The sequence below is a fragment of the Chiloscyllium punctatum genome, chromosome 4 (genome assembly GCF_047496795.1).
Source record: "Chiloscyllium punctatum isolate Juve2018m chromosome 4, sChiPun1.3, whole genome shotgun sequence".
Lineage (NCBI taxonomy): Eukaryota > Metazoa > Chordata > Chondrichthyes > Orectolobiformes > Hemiscylliidae > Chiloscyllium > Chiloscyllium punctatum.
This window is the reverse complement of record NC_092742.1, coordinates 57492517-57516595: the sequence shown is the minus strand read 5'-3', so window position 1 is coordinate 57516595 and position 24079 is coordinate 57492517. Positions and strand designations below refer to the sequence as shown.

Here is a 24079-nt window from a genome sequence, read left to right as displayed (position 1 = left end):
CTTGTTAAAATTGTTCGTGGAAAGTTGTTTAACATCCCAACTGAAATTCACAGTAATCCAAGTTTGTTATAAAGAAATGCTGACAGAGTTCATCAACTAGGTAAAGATGGTCCACAGTGTAACTTATTTAAAGCCGCTGCAGGCTTTTATTATAACCACTTGCGTCTTGGTTAGAGCAAAGAACAAAGAAAATTACAGCACAGGAACAGGCCCTTTGACCCCCTAAGCCTGCGCTGATCCAGAACCTCTATCTAAACCTGCCGCCTATGTTCGAAGGATCTGTATCCCTCTGCTCCCTGCCCATTCATGTATCTGTCTTGATCCGTCTTAAATGATGCTATCGTTCCCACCCCTCCCACCTCTGCTGGCAACGTATTCCAGGCACCCACGACCCTCTAAAGAACTTTATCTCCCTTAAACCTTTCCCCTCTCACTTGGAACTCATGACCCCTAATAATTTGGTTTAACCAAGACACGAGTGGTTATAATAAAATCCTATACAACTGTAACATAATCTGCCAACTCCTGTACTCAATACCCTGTCCGATGAAGGAAAGCATGCCATATACCTTCTTGACCACTCAACCCCACTGGTCCTCACCTTCCACCTCACCAACCTCCGGATACATCCACCGTCATTTCCGCCACTTACAAACAGACCCCATCACCAGGAATATATTTCCCAACCCACCCCCATCAGCGGTCCGGAGAGACCACTCCCTCCGCGACTCCGTCAGGTCCACACCCCCCACCAATCCAACCTCCACTCCCGGCATCTTCCCCTGCAACCGTAAAAAGTGCAAAACGTGCGCCCACACCTCCCTCCTCACCTCCAAGGCCCCAATGGATCACTTCATTTATGTCGCAAATTCACCTGCACCTCCACACACATCATTTACTGTATCCGTTGCATCCGATGTGGTCTCCTCTATATTGGGGAGACAGGTCGCCTACTAGCGGAACATTTCAGGGAACACTTCTAGGACACTAGCACCAACCAACCCAATCGCGCCGTGGCTGAACACTAACTCCCCCTCCCACTCCGCCAAGGACATGCAGGTCCTTGGCCTCCTCCATCACCAAACCCTGACCACACGACATTTGGAGGAAAAGCGCCTCATCTTCCGCCTAGGAACCCTCCAACCACATGGGATGAATGTAGATTTCTCCAGCTTCCTCATTTCCCCTCCCCCAACCTTATCTCAGACCCAATCCCCTGATTCAGCACTGCCCTCTTGACCTGCAATCTTCTTCCCGACCTCTCCACCCCCACCCCCTCTCTGGCCTATCACCCTCACCTCCTTCCACCTTATTCCCAGCGCCCCTCCCCCAAATTGCCTCCCCCCTACCCTTTATCTCAGCCCGCTTGGCACACCAGCCTCATTCCTGAAGAAGGGCTTATGCCCGAAACGTCGATTCTCTTGCTCCTCGGATGCTGCCTGGCCTGCTGTGTTTTTCCAGCAACACATTTTTCAACTCTGGTCTCCAGCATCTGCAGTCCTCACTTTCTCCCACTCTATTAACCTGCATTGCCACCTGCAGGGAACAATGGACCTGAACACCCATGTCTCTCTATACATCAATTTTCCCCAGGACCTTTTCATTTCCTGTATTGTTCAGTCTTGAATTGGATCTTCCAAAATGCATCACCTCGCAATTGTCGGATTGAACTCCATCAGCCATTTCTCTGCACAAGTCTCCAAACTATTTATATTCTGCTGTATTCTCTGACAGTCTCCTTTACTATCTGCTACTCCATCAGTCTTAGTGTCACCTATAAACTTGCTAATCAGACCACCTGTATCTTCCTCCAGATCATGTATGTATATCATAAACAACAGTGGTCCCTGCACAGATCCCTTTGGAACACCACTGGTCACAGGTCTCCATTTTCCACTACTACTCTGTCTACTGTTGCCCCGCCAGTTCTCTATCCATCTAGCTAGTATACCCTGGACCCCATGCGACTTCACTTTTTCCATCAGCCTACCATGGGGAAACTTAACAAATGCCTATTGAAGTCCATGTCAATTTTCATTTCTAGTTTAAAGAACTTCCGATTACTTATTTTTATCATTCATATCATTAATACTTGCATTAAATTAGAAATCAGTTCATAGGTCAAAGGCCAACTTCAGCTTTCAAGCAGTCCTTACCCCTGTCCTCCATAAACTTGTAAAGCTGCTGCAAGAAGTTATCCCTCTCTTCTGGATCAAGCTCTTCTTCTGACTGGAAAGAGACAGATATTGTCTAGTCAGATTAAGAATTACAATCAGAAAACATGAGCAAATATTAGCAGATAGGGTCTTCACAAATTTAACAATGCCAATACCTGTTCCATGGTCAAAAAGTGTAGTGTTGGAAAAGCACAGGTCAGCATCTGAGGAACGGACAGTCGATGTTTTAAGCATAAGCGCTTTATCAGGATGAGCTTATGCCCAAAATGTCAACTCTTCTGTTCCTTGGATGATGCCTGACCAGCTGTGCTTTTCCAACATTACACTTTATGACTCTGATCTCCAGCATCTGCAGTCCTCACTTTCTCCCAATAGGTGTACCAGCCAGCTATACTTTTGCAGGCTTTGGAATATAATTCAGCAGTTGAACAAGAAAACCTTCTACAACTTTGAAAAATTCTCCATTCTTTTACCTGATTTAGGTATTCCTAATGAAGGGCTTTTGCCCGAAACGTCGATTTTACTGCTCCTCAGATGCTGCCTGAACTGCTGTGCTCTTCCAGCACCACTCATCCAGAATTTTACCCGATTTACCCTTAATACAAATGTCGTAGATCAATTTATTAATTTTCTTCTTCTTGAGTACCTCACCCAAATGCAGTTGTTTGGTTATTACAGCAAAGTGCTGTAATTTTTCTTTTAACAGCGGATAAAACAACGTGGTCAGCCTGAAGTGCACATCGACTTGAATGAGATTGAATTTGTACAGTTGATGTTAATCTGATCCATACACAAACCACCCAGCCAACAAATGTGCCCACACACATAAAATCTATGTGGGAACTTAGACGGTTTATTTTCTGAGAAGCAGTGCATTGTTACAATCTGGAACCAAGTACCTGAAAGAGTGGTTGAAACAAAGTCAACTAAAAATTTTTAAGAGGGATGCAAACCTATGTGGAAAGGATTACTGAGCAAACTAAATGTGAAGGTTTTTCAACAGATAAGGTTAGACAAAATTTGCCAAATGGCTTTCTCTTGCGTTGTATAATTCACCTCAGTCTTCGAGTGATGTCACTATAAAGTGGTTGGATTCAGAACCTGGTGAACAACTGACAACTTTCATCACTAAAACTGCTTGTCATCCTGGAATGTAAAACTAACCTAAGTTTCTGTCCATCACAAACCAACTTCTTAAACCATAGTCCCTCTGACAACAATGCAAGTTCTTGAATTTCCCCATCAAAAATTGCAACCATCCATTTAGCAACTTTCGCTCTTCCTCTGACCCACAGAATAAATGTGCCCAAATGTTCACCATTACCTGAGCCCTAAACCTGAACCTTCTTGAAACTCTAGCTATTTTGTTACAAAGTTCCATGACTTCAGCAAATCCACAAGACCAACTTCATTTTATCATTTATTCTGAAGTCACATGGTGAAGTATGAAACCAGACAGCAATGTTTTTACTAAACATTGGGTTCATTTTCAGAAATATAGTTTCTCCTTCCCAACCAATGTCCAAAAAGTTTTTTTGTATGTACTAAAAGGTATTTAATCCATCAACTCCTTTCATCTTTGCATCTTTAGATAAGCCATGAAGATTCTTGTCTTCTCTTTAAATCAAAACTTTTACAACACACAAACAGGATTTCCAAGTCAAAGAAACATAATGAGATATGTTTGCTTGGACCTCAAAGTTATTAATCACAAAGACTTCTTTTTGAAAGGCCATCAGTCAACAGGTGACTTATGTGAATGCATTTTATCATGAAAATTTCTTTTTTCTACAATTTCTTTTATATCAGCCTTTTAGCTATTTAGATTTTCAGAAGACTTTTGATAAAAGGAGAAAGTGAGGACTGCAGATGCTGAAGATCAGAGTTGAATGTATGGTGCTGTAAAGGCACAGTAGGTCAGGCAGCATCTGAGCAGGAGAATCGATGTTTCAGGCATAAGCCAAAATTCTTGAAGGGCTTATGCCCAAACATCGATTCTCCTGTTCCTCGGATGCTACCTGAACTGCTGTTTCTTTCCAGCACCACACTCTTGGCTTTTGATAAAAATCCTGCACAGGCCAGTAAATAAAATCAATGTGCACGGAATCATTGTAATGTACCAGTATGTACTAAAAATTGGTTAACAGACAGAAAGCAGAGAATAGGCATAAATGATCATTTTCAGGATGGCAGACCATTACTAGAAGGGCAGAGCAAAGATCACAGCTAAGTCCAAAGCTATTCACAATCTCTATAAGTAACTCAGATTTGGAGATAAATTGTAAAATTTCCAAATTTGCTAATGACACTAAATTAGATGGGAATGTAAATTTTGAGGAGGATGCAAGGAGGCTTCAAGGGGCCTTGAATAGGCTAAGTCAATGTGCTAGAATATGGGAGATAGAAAATAATGTGGATAAGTGTGAAACTATTTACTCCTCGAGAAAAAATAAGATAAAAGAATAATTTTTTATGGAACAGTGAGGAGCTGGGATGTACAGATGTGGAAAGGGGCATGCTTGTCCTTGTTCATGCTTCATTCAAAGTTAGCATGCAGGTGCAGCAAGCAATGAGAAAGGCAGATGGTTTGTTGGCTTTTCTGCAGTTATAAAGGGCCTTGACAAGACCATACTTGGCAGAAGTGGGTACTGCAGATGCTGGAAATTAGAGTCTAGATTAGTGTGATACTGGAAAATCGCAGCAGGTCAGGCAGCATCCGAGGAGCAGGAAAATCGACGTTTCAGGCAAAAGCCCTTCTCCAGGAATGCTTGAACAGTTTTGACCTCGAACTAGAGTGAGATACAATTGCCACAGAGGAAATACAACAGAGGTGTACCAGATTAATCCCTGGATAATAAGATTGCTGATGGGGAGATATTGAGCAGACTGGGTCTGTAATTCTTATAGTTTAGAACAATTAAGAAATTATCTTCATTGCAACTTACAAAATTCTTCCAGGGCACAATATCACAGATACAGATAACAGGTCCCCTGGATGGTAAGTCTAAAACCAGGGTATATCATCTCCAAATAAAGGGTTAGGCCATTTAAGACAGCACGAGGAGCCTCTTCACTCAGATGGTGGTGAAACTTTTATTTCTCTGTACCAGGTGAAGTGTATAAACGCAATCACAGAGCATGCTCATGATCGAACTTGATACATTTCTGGAGACTAATGACATTAAGGAATATGAAGATAGTTGAGAAAATGACATTGGGACAGGAAAATTAGGAGGAGGTGACTGCAAAAGGAGTTTTGGAGAAGAGGCAGAAGCACAAAAAGCAATGAAAGGGAAGTGAGGGTGGGGCATGTTATTATAACAAATGGTTAAATAAGGGATTGGAGTCAAATGATTTATTAATTGACTGGTTAGGTATAAAGGGAGGACAGATGTCCTCTTGTAGTGGAGTGCCAGTGTCTCCACCTTGTGCTAAGAGGCTTTGGTTCAAGTCCCACCTGCTCCAGAGGTATGCAATAACATTGTGAACAGGGTGATTGGGAAGTATCCGTAACTGAGGAGCTGTCTATCCACAAATAAACATGTCTTAGTTTCCATCTCACCCACAAGCTTGGTTATGAATTGACAATGGTAGTGGAGGATGGCCGTCTAAAAGGAGAAAGTCAGAAACTCTGATTTCTTTTCAGTCAGAAGATTGCAATAAAAGTTACATTGCAGAGGAACAGTTAAAACCAAATGTAAACTGTCAGGGCATGATTTCGCACAGATGTTGCGCAAAATAAAATTTTACAATCAACGGGAGAAAACCAACTCAATATGAGATATATCAAACATGTTTGACAAGAAGCAAAGGTAAGGTATGGCCTTGGCACTGTACTTCCCACTCATAGTAAGATCAGGTGTAAAGTCTTCTCAGAGCTAAAGCCTTAATAACTAGACTGTGAGAAATGTTTGGAAATGCTATGAACACTTATGGACAAAATTTATAAGAAAGATGATCTGCTAGGTGCAAATGAGAAGTGATCATACGCTGTCAAATTTTGACAGCAGGATTGATATTCCATAGATGACAATGTCCAATTTAGTAGAATAAATGCACAATTGCAAAAATGCCGGTTGGGGATTCCTAACTTAGTGCATGTCTTTAAATTGTTGGATTGTGCTAAGGTATCAAACCTGGATAGACAACTAGTATTTAACTGGAGTTAGACTTTCAGGAATAACGATTCTTTTAGAACGGATATCAGAGGCCTTAATAAAATAAATCCTGGGAAAATTTCATTCCCAATGGCCTTTATATTTCAAATCAGACACACAACAGCAATACGAGAAAGGAGAATTCAGAAGTGAATTAAAAAGGTGGTAAAAATAGCCAGGTACAGGTGGAAAGCATCAATAGAAAGAATCATCATAGCTAAAATAAGCAAAGACAGAGACACTTCTGGCAATGAAAACAGGAACTGAGGTACTGTTGTCAGAAAAATGAACCACAGAGCCTGGGATATGGCCAACAGGTATTATAAGATGTACATTAAAATGCCATTATGAAACAAATTGTCCTAACCGGAATGACAAGATTTTTGGAATGACAAGATTTTTAAAATGACACGGTATGGAAGTTTCAGCAGAAGATGGTGATATGATCAGGCAGAGGAAATTGTACTGATAACAAGAAATTTCAGGCGTGGAGTCAACGTTTTCATCACAATTTCATTCAATTACTTTCTATATGCAGTGGACTGGTTAAAATGTTGCCTAAGTTCTTTAACTTAACTTTCAACATTGTTGTCTAATGAATTTGAGAGTCCTACCTGTTTCAAGTCTAGTTATGATAACATGTGAAAATCACTTAAAAAAAAAATTCCCTGTAAAATAACTGGGGGAAACCATTTTATCAGCCCAAACATAGCACCAAGTGAAATATCCTTACTGTTGAACAGGCCATCAATGAAACTGGCTGAGATAAAACTGGATATGGAATACAACAAGGCAGTTATTGCAAAATCAGTGCATTTTTATGTTAAGCAATCTTATCAATACAGTATTCCTTTTAATATTTTGATTTGAAAAGTTGTAAGTAGTTATCATCAGCATTAGGAGGTCGCAGTTCAATTATTATTTTATAACAATTTTGATGGTTTGACCATCCATCTTCTCAAATTAAAATCAAATTCAAGGATGCAAGAATAAAGGATAACAAGCACTCAGAACTTCAAGAAGAGGTGTACAATAAATATGTTATTAGTCAAGATGAAGTAAGTATCTCATCAGCAAAGAGTTTTAACAAAGTTGTAACAATGGACTTGAAGGCATGGGAGAACAAAAAACATGGTCAAAACAAGAGGTTTTGAGTACAAGAGCAAGGACGTCTTGTTGCGGTAATACAGGGCCTTGGTGAGGCCACACCAAGAATACTGTGTGCAGTTTTGGTCTCCTTTTCTGAGGAAGGATGCTCTTGCTCTCAAGGAGTGCAGTAAAGGCTTACCAGGTTGATTCCGGGGATGGCAGGACTGACATGTGAGGAGAGGTTGACTTAAGTTAGGATTGTTTTTGCTGGAGTTCAGATAGGTTGGAGCAGGAGGGAAATCTCATAGAGACTTATAAAATTCCAACAGGACTGGATAGGGTACATGCAGGGAGGATGTGCCTGGTGGTGGGTGTGTCCAGAACCAGGGGTAGCAGTCTGAAGAATTGGGGTGGACCATTTAGGACAGAGATGAGTAGTCATTTCTTCACCCAAATGGCCTCCTCCTACTCTTACCTTCCATATTTCTATGCACTTCAGAGACATAATCAGAGTCAGAGAGAGATACAGCATGGAAACAGACCCTTCGGTCCAACCTGCCCATGCCGACCAGATATCCCAATCCATTCTAGTCCCACCTGCCAGCACCTGGCCCATATCCCTCCAAACCCTTCCTATTCATATACCCATCCAAATGCCTTTTAAATGTTGCAATTGTACCAGCCTCCACCACTTCCTCTGGCAGCTAATTCCATACACGTACCACCCTCTGCGTGAACAAGTTGCCCCTTAGGTCTCTTTTATGTCTTTCCCCTCTCACCCTAAACCTATGTCCTCTAGTTCTGGACTCCCCGACCCCAGGGAAAAGACTTTGCCTATTTACCCAATCCATGCCCCTCATAATTTTGTAAACCTCTATAAGGTCACCCCTCGGCCTGACACTCCAGGGAAAACAGCCCCAGCCTGTTCAGCTCTAGATTTCGTCAGTATTAACATAATATATAGTAAAAAGCAGCTGCTTGGAGGATCTGAACATGTAAATCTGTGGATGCATTGACTTCCAGTTCCAGAAGACACCACCATGCATGGAGGTCTGCAAGGCAGCAGGAAACCTTCATGGGAACTAGCTCAACAGGAAAGAGTGGTCATGAATAATCTAGTGGAGAAGTGGATTGGGATTATAATGAAGGAGCAGCGCTCCGAAAACTCGTGCTTCCAAATAAAACTGTTCGACTATAACCTGGTATTGTGTTATTTTTAACTCTGTACACCTCAGTACAACACCAGCACCTCCAAATCAGGATTATATTCAGAATATCACCTTATTTTCTAACTGTAAATATGCTAATGATGAATTTTGAAATGTGTATGCCTAAAGATCATCAAAGCTGTTTTACAACTGAGGACTGGGGGAAGTGGATTGCTGCAGTTTAGTGAAATTCATTTCTACTTCTGCTTTGCAAGCAGTGGGGGAGGTGAGCTAAGACAGCAAACACCAGGGCATTGCACAGAGTGTGATTCATCTGACAACAGGTAGCTGATTGATTTGAGCAAAAGTGGATACTGGACATTGGTTGGTGAGTTGGTAAGTGAATGGGTGGCCGGCTGAGTGAGCAAGCAGATGGCTAGGTGTGAGTGAGTACAAACTATACAGATACAGAAGTTTTCCAGATTGGAAGGAGTACTTCATGTTTCTTCCTCTCTGCAGGAAAAGTACCCGAAGTCTGAAGGAAAACAGTCATTTTGTTCCCCACGAGTTGCTGTAAGCTGTTGCTTTTAACCAATAACTCAGTCTTTTTCATTAGTGTATCCAATTGCCCTGTGCCTCCTGCAGAGGAGCCAAAGAACCTGGAGAGAGGGCACTGAAAAACAAAGGTCTGAGAAGAAAAAGATACATAGTATCAAAACCCAGTGTACTGATGCTTTTTTTGTTTGTGTTTGCATGTTGTGTAGGGCTTTTAAGAAACGGGGTTCGTGTTTTAACTGGTAGAATTAATGTTGATAGTTCACAGCTGGTTACTTATGAATCAAATTTAATGCAAACCTCTCAAATTTTACTCTCTTATTTTCAGATATTTCTCAAATTCTGTCTCATCGACACAGGCTACTTGTCTTCTGTCGTAATAGCTTATGTGACTCAGGTTTTCTAATCAAATCATATTTAATTGCCATGAAGTGGTTTCCTACCTTAAATACACAACATAACTTCAAGTTATCGTTGCAGAACAGTGGTGTTGCATCTTGATTCTGATTTATCTTACTCTTCTGACTCAAGAAAAAAGTCTTTCTCCAGAAACATGCTGTAAATAAAATTTTCTAGACCTGATATTTTGCTTTTACATGTATAAAAATGCAAGTAAATTAAGATCCTAAGAGGTTCCCTTTACTGGATACGAATGTGCAAGATAAAACATGCACATTAAGGAGTCAAACTGCCTTTATTTCACCACAAGTAAGTACATGAACATAAATACCAACAGAAGATTTGACATTCTTCCTAAATAATTCTAAAATAGCCAAAACTCAATTTTGAAGAAGTTATATTCCTACAAATTACAAAGGAATGAATAGGGGAAACTGGTGAGTTTACTTCTGTTACCAACCATTAATGTTTGAAAAGAAATTCAGAAGAATCTGAAAGAAATGATGCCACCTGACTCCACAGTTTAATGCAAAAGAATGTCACTATACCAGAAACAAGCAAAGTAGACATTACTAAATAAACACTCTTCTTAGATAAATAAACACTCTTTACAACAAAAAACATAAAATGAATTACATACTTCAGACTTAAATTATAGACCTTTCTTCTTTACGTTTTCTCCAGAAAGTCTGATCAGACTCTTCAAGGTTCATTTACTTTCTCTAGAACCAAACAAACATATCCCACAGCCCTTCAAACTTCACTTTAACTTCTCATTGGTGTTCCAGCTGTCCTTTAATCTCTGAAATTTCCCAGGGATCCTTCCATTAACTTTTGGCTAAGCAATCCTTCAACTTTCCTTTAAAACCTCATGACTGTGGACTTTTTAGCTAAAACATGTGCTTCGTGTCACCATCCAAAAAATACTCTGGTTTCTGTCAGCACTTTTCGTTCTAGTCGACAGTTGCTTTGTTTCTCTGCTTATTGAACTCGGAGCTTACACCCACCAACTTGGATGCTTTAACCTCCAACCCTAAAAACATTCTGTAAACATCCCTCAGACAAGTTCTCAGAAGGCTCTACTTGGAATTAGTCATCTGGATGACAACAAAGGTTTATTAAATACCTGACAAACCCTTTGGTTAATTAACTTTTGTCTTCAAGTTAAATACTTTGACCTGAAGTTTTCACAAATAATTTAAATTTCGAATGAAGTCAGGGCAATATTCCTCAAATTTACATTTATCTTCCTAGCTCCGATTCCAGAAATAGATATGGAACCCTTTAAACTGCCATTATTTGAGATAGTCTGGCAACATGGAAAAATTCAGAACTTCAATTACCTTAATTAATCTTCTAAAGCTAAAACGACCTTAAAAATATTAATTTGCATGAACCATGGACTCTATGTTTATGACACTTATTCCTGAAAGAAAAACATGATTGAATTGGACATGGTGCAGAAGAAATTCACCAGAATGTTGTCTCGGATGGAAAGTCTCAGTTATGAGGAGATTGGATAGGCTGGGTTTATTTGCTCTCAGGCAGAGAAAGCTGAAGAAGGATTTGATTGATGTTTATCAAATTATGCAAGAAATACATATGGTAGATCATAAGAATCTTTCCCTCTTGGCAGATGTGACTAAGACCAGAAGGTATAAGTTCCAGGTGAGCAGCAAGTGGTTTAAAGAGGATCTGAGCAAAAACTTGCTTCGGTGTAGTCCTTGTACAACAGATTCACTTGGAAACTGAAACAACTGATTCAATTCAAATGCATGCATTACAAAAAATAATTCAAGTTAAATCCACTAATTGTTACTCATTGCTCACATATAGCAGTACTATTAACCAAGTCATAAAAAGGATAAATGTTGTGTTATATATTAGACATGAAACTCTCAACTGCAGTTCTCACACCATAATCTTCTCCATTTAGTAAAACAGAATTTAAACAAAGGCCATGATGATGCAGTTTGGGGAGCTTGTCATTTTCAAATTGGCTGTTGCATTTTGTGCATTACAACAGTGACTACAAAAGAAGTGAATTTTCCGTAAAACATTTTGAGATATCTTGTGAATGTGAAAGACTTCATACAAATTAAGTCTTGTCTTGCCCTTATCCAACAAAGGTGCAGAGGTTCTTCAGTTTTGGGTTGGTGTAAGGTTGATATGGATGGTGCTGAGATAGTTTGGAGAAAAAGAATTGGAGAGAAGTCGTTATCTCAGACCCAGTTGCTTGGCACAGAGGCACTTGGCAAACAAAATGGCAGTTGATAAATGCAAAATATTTTATTAAATAACTAATTTATCAATTGAAATAGATAAGGTCATCAGAACATCAAATACTTATGTTCTGATGATCAAATAGATGTTCACACACAGAAAGCTGCTTTTTAAATGCAACCACTATTTTAAAAATGGAAAGTCCAGTCAACCATTATGAGAACAATGTGCCAATTCACCTCATATTGCATATTTCTATTATTCTGTATTTGTTTCAATAGTTACTACTTGGTACAAGAACAGATTTACAGCAATTAAATTTTTACTGGAGGGTCTCCCATGGCATTAAAAATATTGTGAAAAAATGAAGGATGCACTATTTAATAATTAATGAAAGAAACATTGTACTAAATAGCTGTCAATAGATTATGAAAATAGTTGGATATTTACATTTCATAATTAGGATAATTAGGATAAAGGGACTTCCTTAAATAAAGTTTTCTATTGCAAGCTTGCAATCATGATTATTTTGGCCTGTCCTTTTAAGACCACATCAGAGATCTGATCCATCTACTCAATATGCCATACAGGTAATAGTTGGTGCAATCTTAGGTTAATAACAGCCTAAATATTTTTACCCAAGGCAGTTTCTCCTCAAATTGGCAACTACACATCAGTATCTGGAACCTCTCTCTCGGGGGAAGGTCAGAAAACAAAACAGGAGGTGAATAGCCTTCTCTTGCCGAGCTTTAATTTCACTGCTTTGGAGTATTTTATTTGAAACAGTTGCTGGTGTGTGATACAATTTGCATTGACTACATTTTAAAATATGAGAAGTACAACCCTGTCAGGTATGAAGTATTGACTGCAAATGAAACATTTATTGTATGTACAAAGATACTGAGAGTTACATTACAAAAAAATACACAAGTTATTTTTAAATGTTTAAAAAGACAAGAATTCATAAATTTAGGATTATATACATATATGATAATGGGAGAAGTAAATCAGGACATACAATATCTATTTCTCAGCAAGTTAGACAATCTATACCTAAAAAAAAGCAGAATATATTTGTACAATAAATAAAGTTAGCTTCTATCTTCCTTGTTCAATTAGCTAGTGAATGAACGCCATTACTTAACTCTACTGTTGCATTCTGGAGAGAAAAAAACTCCAATATTAAGCTCAGGTCATGGAAAGCTGGTTTGAAAATATGGCAAACATCCACAGGCTGCCTGCCAACATACTGCAAAGTCTTGAATTACTTGTGAGCATGCTCATGATAAAATCACCAGTATGTTGCCAGGGAAACCCTACAGGAAGTGGAGTGGACACCCACCCATTTCTGCTGGAACCGAAATTTTCAATCAATTCTACCTCCAGTGCAGTCTTCAGCTAAGCAAACAGTAAAGATGAAACTAACTTTGAACAGGAGCAAATTTTTGAGTATCCAATTGATGGAAAATACTCTATGGCTAATCACCTACCTCAGTGCATGAAAATCATGTGCTCTCCACACTCCTTGGTGTCATTAGTCTCCAGATTTTTGTCTTGAATGTACATGATAATAAGCTTCAAAAGTCCTCTGAAGGACAGAATTCTAATAATTCTAAATTCACCAGGCCAGGGGAACAGCTGATCTAAATCCCCCTTGGCAAGAATCCTGTAAATTTCAATTAAAATACCTCTCATTTGTTTGAAACTCTACAGAAGTTGTGTTCCATTCCTTCACTTTATCCTCATAAAATAATCACACCATTCCAGAGATTAGTCTTGTGAACTTGCACTGCACTCCCTCTGTGGCAACTATATCCTTCCTTAGTTCAGGAGACGAAAACTGAACACACTATTCCACAGTGGGTTCACCAAGGTTCTCTATAATTGCAACACACCATCTTTACTTCTGCACTTAAGTTTGTGTTGAAGGCCACTGTACTATTTGCCTTTCTTATTGACTGTTCTATCTGCATGCTAGCTTTTACTGGCTCATGAACGAGGACACATAAGTGGACACCAATATTTCTCAATCGCTCACCACTAAAGAAAGGTTTGATTCTCCAATTGTTTTTTTCCTACCCAAGTGTGTCATTTCACACTTATCCACATTATATTACTTCTACCATGTTCTTGGACATTTTCTTAGCTTGTCCAAATGTACTTGAAGTCCACCAAAACGTTATTACAATTTCTATCCCAACTAGTTTTGTGTCATGAGCAAATTTTTATGTATTATACTTTGCCCCTGTATTTTAATCATTTATATGGATTGCAAATAACTGTGGACCTAGCATTGATCTTCGTGATATCCTCCCAGTGATAGTCTATTATTCTGAAAACGACTTGTTTATTCAGACTATCTGCTGGTAACCAATTGTCAATCCATACTGGTATAATACCCCTAATTTTGTTTACTGTGGGTCCTTTTCAAAAGCCTTCTGAAAATCCAAATCCATTACTTCCACAGACCCTCCTTTATTCACCATCTAACAAGTAACATTCTTAAGAAACTTCTACAGGCTTTCAATCTTTATTGCTCTTCCATAAATCCATGTCAACACTGCGCAATTTTAGCATTCTTTTTTAAATATTCAGTTATCTCAACCGCTAGAATATATTCTAACATTTTCTATACTACCGATAGCAAACCAGCAAATCTACAGTTTAATATTCTCCCTCTCCTTCTACTTCTTAAATTGCATAGTTCCATTTACTACTTTCCAATCTGCAGAAACATTTTGCAATCTATAGAATATTGAAAGATAACGATCAATGCAACCATGATCACTACAGCCATATACTTTAACACTCATCTGATCCTGATGATTTGTCAACATTTAATCCAGTTAACTTTTCAAGAACTCGCTCCTTATTACTCCCAATTTGTTTCAGTTTTAGATTAGATTACTTACAGTGTGGAAACAGGCCCTTTGGCATAACAAGTCCACACTGACCTGCCAAAGCGCAATCCGCCTAGACCCATTCCCCTACATTTACCCCTTCACCTAACACTATGGGCAATTTAGCATGGCCAACTCACCTGACCTGCACATTTTTGGATTGTGGGAGGAAACCGGAGCACCCGGAGGAAACCTACGCAGACACGGGGACAATGTGCAAACTCCACACAGTCAGTCGCCTGAGGCGGGAAATGAACCCGGGTCTCTGGCGCTGTGAGGCAACAGTGCTAACCCACTTTACAAGTGCCTTGGTTGCTGAGTGGAAACAATGCCATGAAAAATTTCACTTTTTTGATGAAACAGCTATATATTTATATACTGTACTTTAAAAAAGCAGCTGATTTCTTATGATACTTTCGGATCTCCACTTTTCAAGTATCAATTTGCTTAATCGACAAAACTTTAGATATAGCCTACCTCTTGCTTTGTTTCTTCATCTTCCTCATCATTTTCTGCCTCTTCTTCCTCCTCCTCTTCATCACTACTGGAGGACTCTAAGATGACATTCATATCAACCTTCCAGCTTTCAGGAACAATCCTTTGTTGATAGAATTTGTGAGCTTCTTCAAGTGCTACAGGAAAGCAGCATTTCAAAGTTAGGTCTTGTTAATTTGGTTGATAAATTATAAACATAGAATCATAGCACTTTACAGAAGGAGCCATTTGGACTTTAAAATGGCTTTAAAATAGCTATCCAATTAGTCCCATTGCCACTCTTTGCCGATTGTGTTGCATATTCTGACGTTTTAAACGAAGTTTCCCTTTGAAAGAGGCTGCTGAACCTATTCCTACTGCCGTAATGGGCAGTGAATTTGTATCATCGTAACATGATGCATTAAAAAATATCTTCATCTCCCTTCTGGTTCTTTTGCCAAATTTTCTTAAATCTGTATTCTATTCTTTCCTTACCAACCTAGCCTGTCAGCAGAAACTGTATCACCTCACTGATGCCATGAAAACCCTTCCTTGCAAGTTCAGTTTCACTTCTCAATTGATAATGAACAGATTATGGATAGACGTAAGGGATCTTGGGTTGCTTGTCCACAGACCCCTGAAAGCAACAGGACACATGATTAGGCTGGTTAAGAATGCATACAGGATGCTTGCCTTTATCAATCATGGTACAGATTATCAGGTTATGTTGGAGCTGTATAAAACTTTGGCTCGGCCACAGCTGGAATACAGTGTATAGTTCTGGTGTGCCACACTATGGATGGATGAGATTCTAGTTGTGGTAGTACAGAAGAGATTCACCAGGGTGTTGCCTGGATTGGAGCACTTTACTATGAAGACTCTGGAAAGATTCAGATTGTTTACCTGGGAGAAGAAAAGTTCGGGGATGGTGGTGGTGGTGGTGGGGGGGGCGGGGGAAAGAGATGGGGAGGGAAAGACCTGATTGAGATGCGTAAGATTACAAGGGACATGGATAGGGTGAATAGGAAGCAGTTATTCCCCTTCGTTGAAGGGTCAATAACAAGGAGACATAATTTTGAGGAGGACAGGAGGGGAGTTTAGACAGAAATCAAGGAAAACCGAAGTGTGGTGGGAATCTGGAATGCACTACCTGGAAGGTTAGTAGAGATGGTAAACCTCGCTACCCTTGAAGTAGGTGGGTGAACACTTGAAATGACAAATATTCTAGGCTATGGGCCAAGTCCTCGAACATAGGATTAGTGTAGATAAATTGACACAGGCAAATGGACCAAAAAGCTTCTTTAGTGCTTTATGACTAGGAAGTACAGTATTCAGATTCACCATAATTTCTGAATTTAGAACATAGAAGCACCATGCATCAGGTGGAACATCTATCAAGTTCAGTAGAAACATAACTTTTTGAGAGTGAATACTTGTAAAAATCTAGTCAATATTACAAATTCAAGAAGTCTTCTTGAAATATGCAAAGATTTGGCTGTTAAAAAGTCAAAACCTAAGGTATACCATATGGTAAAGGCAATATAGAAGATTAGGAAACTGTCAAACATAAACAATGGGATACTAAAAAATTAGTGAAAAGAGCTAAAGTAATTTACAAAAGAAAACTAGCACAAAATATCAAAAAGGATAGCAAAAGCTTCCTTAAGAGGAGTAGAGTTACTAAGGTGAATGTTGGTCCTTTGGAAGATGGAACTGGAGAGCTAATAGGGGAATACTGAAATGGCAGAGATGCTAAATTAATATTTTGCCTCAGTTTTCACATGGACGACAATAGTACCAACCCTATTGGAACAGACAAGTCAGATGCAATAGAAAGGGTAGAACTTAGAACAATCAACACCGACTGATGGCTGACAAGTCCTCCAGGCCTGATGGCCTACACCCTAGGATATTAAAGAAAGTGGTGTGGAAATAGTGGATCCATTGGTTACACTATTCCAAAATTCCCTGGACATGGAAACAGTTTCAGTGCATTGGAAAAATGCTAACGTAATGGCCTTATTCAAAAAGGGAGGGAAGCAGTGTGGGAAATTACAAATCAGTTAGTTTAACATGTTTTTGGGAAAATATTAGAATCAATTATCAAGGAAGCAACATTAGGGCATTTGGAAAGTCAAAACACTATCCATCAGAGTCGCCATGATTTTATGAAGGGCATTATGCTTGAGAATTTTGCTAGAGTTCTTTGAAGCTGTAACAAGCAAACTGGACAGTGGGGACCTTGTAGATGCAGTATATTTGGACTTCTGGAAGGCATTTAATAAGGTGCCGCACAAAAGATTAATTCACAAGGTTGAATGATATGGGAATTGGAGGTAATTTATTAGCTTGGATAGGTGACTGGCTAACAGACAGAAGATAGAGAGTCGGGATAAATGGGGTTTTTTTAGATGCAAGAAACTAGTAGGGTGCCACAAGGTTCGGTTCTTGGGCCCCAGCTATTTACAATCTACATTAACAACTTGGATACAGCACTAGAAGGCGCTACAGCCAAATCTGTGGACGACTAAAATAGACAGGACGGTAAATTGCAATGAGGAAACAAATGGATATAGATAGGTTAGGAAAGTGGGCCAAAATGGAGCAGATGGAGTTTAATGTGGATAAGTGTGAGGTCATGCATTTTGGTTCGGAAAATAGGAAGGCGATCTATAATCTAAATGGGGAAAGACTTCGAGGTGCCACAGTACAGAGGGACCTGGGTGTCTTCGTTCATGAGTCACAGAAAACTAGCCTGCAGGTACACCAGATAATAAAGAAATTGAATGGAATGTTGCCTTTTATATTTAAAGGAATAAAATTTAAAGGTAATGAAGTATTGTTGCAACAATACAAGGCTTTGGTGAACCTGCATCTGGAGTATAGTGCACAGCTTTGGTCCCCTTGAGGAAAGGTGTGGTGGCACTGGAGACAGTTCAGAAAAGGTTCACAGAGATGAGGGGTTTGTTGTATGAGGAGTCTGAACAGTTTAGACCAATACTCTGAAATTTCAAAGAATGGAGATATTCAAGATAATAAAAGTATGGATAAGACAGATGTAGAAAGATGCTTCCTCTTATGGGGCATTCTAGAACAAGAGATCATAATGTTAGGATAATGGGTAGCAAATTTAAAAGATGTAATGACTTCTCCCAAAAGGGTTGTGAATCTGTGGAATTCACTACCCCAAAGTGTGGTGGATGCTGGGAGATTAAATTTAAGGAGGAGATTTTTAATTGGTAATGGGTGAAGGGTTATGGGGAGAAGGCAGGAAAATGGGGGTGAGGACCGTATCAGTCATGATCGAATGGTGAAACAGACTCAGTGGGTCAAATGGCCCAATGCTGCTCCTATATCTTATGAATTTAACTGGAATTCACCAAGAAAACCAATAAATCTAATTTTCTTTGGTCGTTAGCTTAAATATTTTGGATTAAAATACAGTATAATGTTAACAAGGAGTATATTCATTTTTATGAAGATTAATTTATGTAGCACTACATGCCATGTACAGCACTGAAACCAGTCATTTGGCAAAACTCTTCATCTAACCATCAGCATAAATTTTTAATCTATTCCTCTCATGATTATCAAGCATCTTCTTAAATGTATTTTAGAAGATTGGCCTCCTAATAAGTTCCGCATTCTAACAACTCTTCGGGTAAAGAATTTTATTTGATTTACCAAATTAATTTAATAATGTTCTACTTGTCGTCCCTTGTGGACCATGGTCTATTCATGGACCTACTACGTGGAAATATTTTCTTCAGAAATTATGAAATGCTTTATATGTTTAAAGACTAAGAAGAATATAGCACCAGAAAAAGCCCTTCGGCCCAGCAAGCCTGCGCTGATTCCCATATGTGACTTCTGTTCCTCTGTTCACCACCCATTCACTAACGTGCCTGCATCCACCACTTCCACTGGCAGAGCGTTTCAGCCTCCCACGACCCTCTGTGTGAAAAAGTTTCCAGCACTTCTCCCTTGAATTTGCCCCCTCTCACCTTGAACCTGTGTCCTCTTGTAATTGACCTTTCCACCCTGGGAAAAAGCCTCAGACTATCACTCTATCTAAGCCTCTCATAATTTTGTAGGCGTCTATCAAGTCAACACTCAACCTCTGTCTTTCCAGGGAAAACAAACTTATCTAACATCCAAAGTTCCTTCTTCATTATGTTGACCTGCCGGAGAGTATTCACACACTTTTCCCTAATTTCAACATCCCTTATGTCCCTCTCTTTGGTGAATACCAATGTAAAGTACTTATTATTTCCTCTGGCCCCACACATAATCTCCCTTCTTTATCCTTCAATGAGCCTACTCTTTCCATAGCTACCCTCTTGTCTCAATACATGCATAAAATGCCTGGAGATTATCCATAAACCTCCTGGCCAAGATTATTTCAAGGACCCTTTTAGCTCTCCTCACTACTTTTCTCTATATTATTTAAGGACTTTGCCTTAGTCAACAAAAAAATGAAGCTGATAATTTCCCCTGTCATCCAAGGTTCCAGACTCTTGTCATCCCTGTAACAGGAACATGCCTATCCTGCACTCTAACAGGCCAACTCTCCTTTCTAATCACTAGAGCTCCAATCATGCTGTTCAATGTGCCCTGATTGGCATAATCTCCAAGAACTGCTATCACCTTCGTAAAAACGAACTTGGTCTTCTTCTCCGCCACTATACAGTCAATTTAAATATAGTCTAATCTGGACTCTCTCGCCTCAAGTTAGCAAAATTTCTTTACTTTTCCACTCGATCCCTCTAGGAAAGAACATCAGTGCTCTTCTTTTATAAGAATTTTAAAAACCTGAATCTATGTAGCATTTATGCATTTTTTGTACAGTGTAAAATTGGTGAAGGTATTCTACATGTCAGGAAGCATCTCACAGACAAAAACAGAGTTTATATTAAGCTGGGCAAAGTTATAAATGCACCAGGTTTTTATGCAAGAGGGAGGTGAAAAATAAAACAAAAGGGAAGGTCTGTGGTGGGGTGAAAGTCAACAGAGATTAAATGACAAAACAGTTGTGTGCAGAGCCAAAAGAAATAAAAGGTAAGTCTAACAGAAGATGTGAACGCAACAATGACAAATCACTGACTTTATGTTGCTCATCAACCAACTCCTGTCCTCACCTAGCCCTTTTTTATTTGCAAAAATGCTTATATTTCCAAGCTTTTTCAGTTCCGATGCATGGCCAGTGACCAAGACTCAAACTCTATTTTGGTTTCCTCTGATGCTGCCTGATCTGAATATTCCACGATTTACCGATATTACTTCAGATTTACACCATCCACAGTATTTTAGTTTTGTATTAACATTATGTTAAGATGCAGAATAATGAATGCATTCTAAGGACTGCATTAGATACTACAGGAGAAAATTGACAGCTTTGTTTGGTTACTTCACAATTGCCCGAAATACAATTGCATTATCAGGAGCCATAACAGAATGCTTTGTTGTGAAATTTTGTTCTCAAGATGGAGAATGTCAAAACTGGTGAGGGAAACTCAATGTTCGCTTCGAGTTTTGAACAGGTTGAAGATAGATGGAAGTGTCTTCATCTATCAAAAATCATACATCTTTCACATTTCACTAGCAAACTCTGAGTGAAGCTGCTCACTGATGCAACTTGAATTTGCTGCAGCGAACCAAGACTGCCCCAACTTATTTAATTTAGCATCTTCTGAGTTATCAGCTATGAGAGTTGTGACGTCCACTCCACCTGTGCAAACTACATTTAGATCTAAGTGCGTGAATTGAAACCTGATTATTCTTCGAGCCATACACTCCCTCCAACATCTCAAACGAAAATCACAAGACAATGCAATTGGAATGGCATTATAACAAGCTTTCCAAATGATAAAAACTAATCCTGCACTAAAATAAAAACTTTGATTCTCAAAGCATTCCCTTTATGAAACAAAACTAACCTCCTGCTTGTACAACTTAGACCAGAAGTACATGTTTCACAAATTGGCCTCAACCTTGCCACTCTCATCTTGACATTGAGACTTGCTGTTTAAGGGGAGGTAAGGCAAGGACTCTCAAGGGCCACATTTCAAGTATGATGATCACAGCTATTAGCATGAGATGCAAGTGGAAATATTTGCAATTCACTTCACTTTGGATGCCAGTTTCCTTACCTTGTTTAACAACTGGGTCTTGTTTTGTAACTTTGTCCCAATCGAGTTCTCTGATATCTTTTCTTGCGATAGGATAGCTGTTGTTTTACAAAGATAGATGCCAAGGTTTAGCTTGAAATAAAGAACACTGGTTTTGTGTCTCAAGATTGATGTTCAACTAAATTTCACAGTCTTTGTTTAAATTATTTACAAGGTAATAAAAATCAAATTAGTAAATACAGCTATCTCATGTTCAATAGACTGTCCACATTCATGCACCATCTCTGTAACTTCACATCTACCTGTTGAACTTTACATTTGAAAACAAAGCTTCAAACCATGATAACTATGAAGCGATAGTGTTTAAAGCACTCTGTTCCTCAAATCCTTCTAAACATTGTGCCATCCTGAACAGATAGTCACATAATTATTCATGAGGGATGGCCTATTACATCGACAGATCTAAACAATTGAGAATACATAGTTGATAGTGCAGTCAAAAACAATGAATTTTAAAAACAGTTTTGTGGAAACTGTATTTAAAATCTTGTTAGTAGAGTCAGAGTTAGAAACAGGAATTTAAATTACCAAGCAAAAAGAATGAACTGCTTTGGTGTTGCTTTAACAATTATGATTGCATCAACAAAATTGTAAAGTTACACATGGATTATTTTAAAGGAACAACATTGAAATGAGAGCTGCACTTACATGCATTCAGGGAAAAACAAAGACAACAAAAGGCTATTCAGGTCAGCAAAGTTCAGTTTCAATCAATAAAGCAGCAACCTGTAGAGGTTTTCTGTGGCTCTGCCCAAGACTTAGCAGATTCTGGACATTCCACATATGTCCCCATTTTCAGTCAGGAGACCCAGCACATTAGCACAAAAGGCTGAAGCATTCACAACAATCTACTCGCAGAAGTGACAGTTGAACGATCCATTTCTGCCTCCCTAGAGGTCCCCAACATCACAGAGAACAGTCTATAACAATTTAATTCCACTCCACGTGATATCAAGAAACATTCAAAGCACTGAATATTGCAAAGTCTATGGGCCCTGACAATATTCCAGGGATAGTACTGAAGACTTGTGCTCCAGAACTTGCCACACCTCTAGCCAAGCCATTCCAGAACAGTAATGACACTGGCATCTACCCAGAAAAATTGCCACGGTATGTCCTGTAAACAAAAAGCAGGACAAATCCAACCAAGTCAACTACCACCCCGTCAGTCTATTCTCGATCATCAGTCAAGTGATAGAAAATGCCATCAATGATGCTCTTAAGTAATGTGCATGCTGCCATTCAGTTGGGGTTTTACCAAAGCCACTCTGTTCATGACCTTATTATAGCCTTGGTCCAACAAAGAGGTGAACTCTAGAGACTACATGAGAATGATTGTCTTCAATATCAAGGCACTCTTGCAAAACTGGAGTCATGGGGATTCAGAGGGAAAACTCTCCACTGGTGAGAATCAACTTGGCACAAAAGAAGTTGGCTGTGGTGTTCTCAGCTCCAGGACCCCTCTAAGAGTTCCTCAGGGTAATGCCCTTGGCCCTTTAATCTTTAAATGCTTCATCAACAACCTTCGCTCCATCGTAAGATCAAAAGTGGGGATGTTCACCAGTGACTGCACTATGTTCAGCACCATTCTCAACAGCCAATGAAGCAGTCAATGCCCAAATACAACAAGATATGGAAATATCTTGGCAAGTAACATTTGCACAAAACACATGCCTGGCAATGATCTTTTTCAACAAGTATCTAACCATTGGCCCTTGACAATCAATGGTTTAATCATCATTGAATCCTCCTCTATCAGCTTTCTGCTGGCTTACTACTGACTAAAAACTCAACTGGACGAGTCAGACAAGTACTGTGGCTCCCAGAGCAGGACAGAGGCGAATAATCCTGCAGCAACTAACTCACCTCCTGAATCCCCAACGGCTGTCGAAAAGCACAAATCAGGCGTGTGACCGAATACTCTCCATTTGCTGGATGAATGCAGTTCCAACAACAGTCAAGAAGCTTCACACATTCAGGACAAAGCAGCCAGCTTATTTTGCATCACATCTACAAATACTAAATTCCCGCTACCACAGACACACAATAGCAACAGTGTGCACCACCTACAAGATGCAGTGCAGAAATTCACCAAGAATTCTTAGTAAGCTGCTCTAAGCTAATTCTAAGCTGCTCCAAGGTTATGCACATAGCAATCGACGTCGGCATTCTGATCATGGCATTGCCTTCCCACTCTGGAAGCTGGTGCTATACAAGAACTTTGGAGGCTCATAGAACCAAATCTAAAATTAGAGGCAATGTTGCTTCTTAGCATCTTCTAAACCATGGATACTACCACCAAAAAGGACAATGGCAGCAGATGCATGGGAATATCACTACCTGCAAGTTCTCAAAGCCATGCAACATCAAGACTATATCACAGTTGTTTCAGTATCACTTGGTCAAAATCGTAGAAATCCCTCCCTAATGGCATCATGAGTGTAGCTAAACTAAATGGACTGCAGCAGGTCAAAGTTTTAAGTTCTATGGTTGTGTAATGAATGCTGGCCTACCTCGCAACACGCACAACCAGTGAATGAATTCAAAAACAAAACTGGAAGAACCCTCAAGAAAACACTGCAACAGAAGCATTTATAAACAGCAGTACAATTTTTTGGAATGGAATTTAAAACTTATTACAGTCAAATAGTTGAATTGTTAAAGGAATTTATCAAATTTTGGCTTTTCCCTTTGTTCTTACTTTAAAGATAAAAGTGAAATATGTATTATAATCAACCTCAGTCCGTTCCAGTGAACTACATGGTTAAA

At 39.3% G+C, this 24079-nt stretch overlaps 1 protein-coding gene across 3 annotated transcripts in view; it reads right to left on the bottom strand.

The window, feature by feature from the left end:
- arid4a (AT-rich interactive domain 4A) overlaps window positions 1–24079 on the bottom strand; it is a 147282-nt gene that overhangs the window by 47452 nt on the left and 75751 nt on the right. For all 3 annotated transcript variants that reach the window (XM_072568818.1, XM_072568819.1, XM_072568821.1), the window contains 3 exons: window positions 21272–21348; window positions 15126–15280; window positions 2157–2229 (listed from right to left, as the gene is read on the bottom strand). In XM_072568818.1, coding sequence (XP_072424919.1) covers window positions 2157–2229; window positions 15126–15280; window positions 21272–21348 — 305 coding nt within the window. The remainder of the gene's footprint in view (window positions 1–2156; window positions 2230–15125; window positions 15281–21271; window positions 21349–24079) is intronic.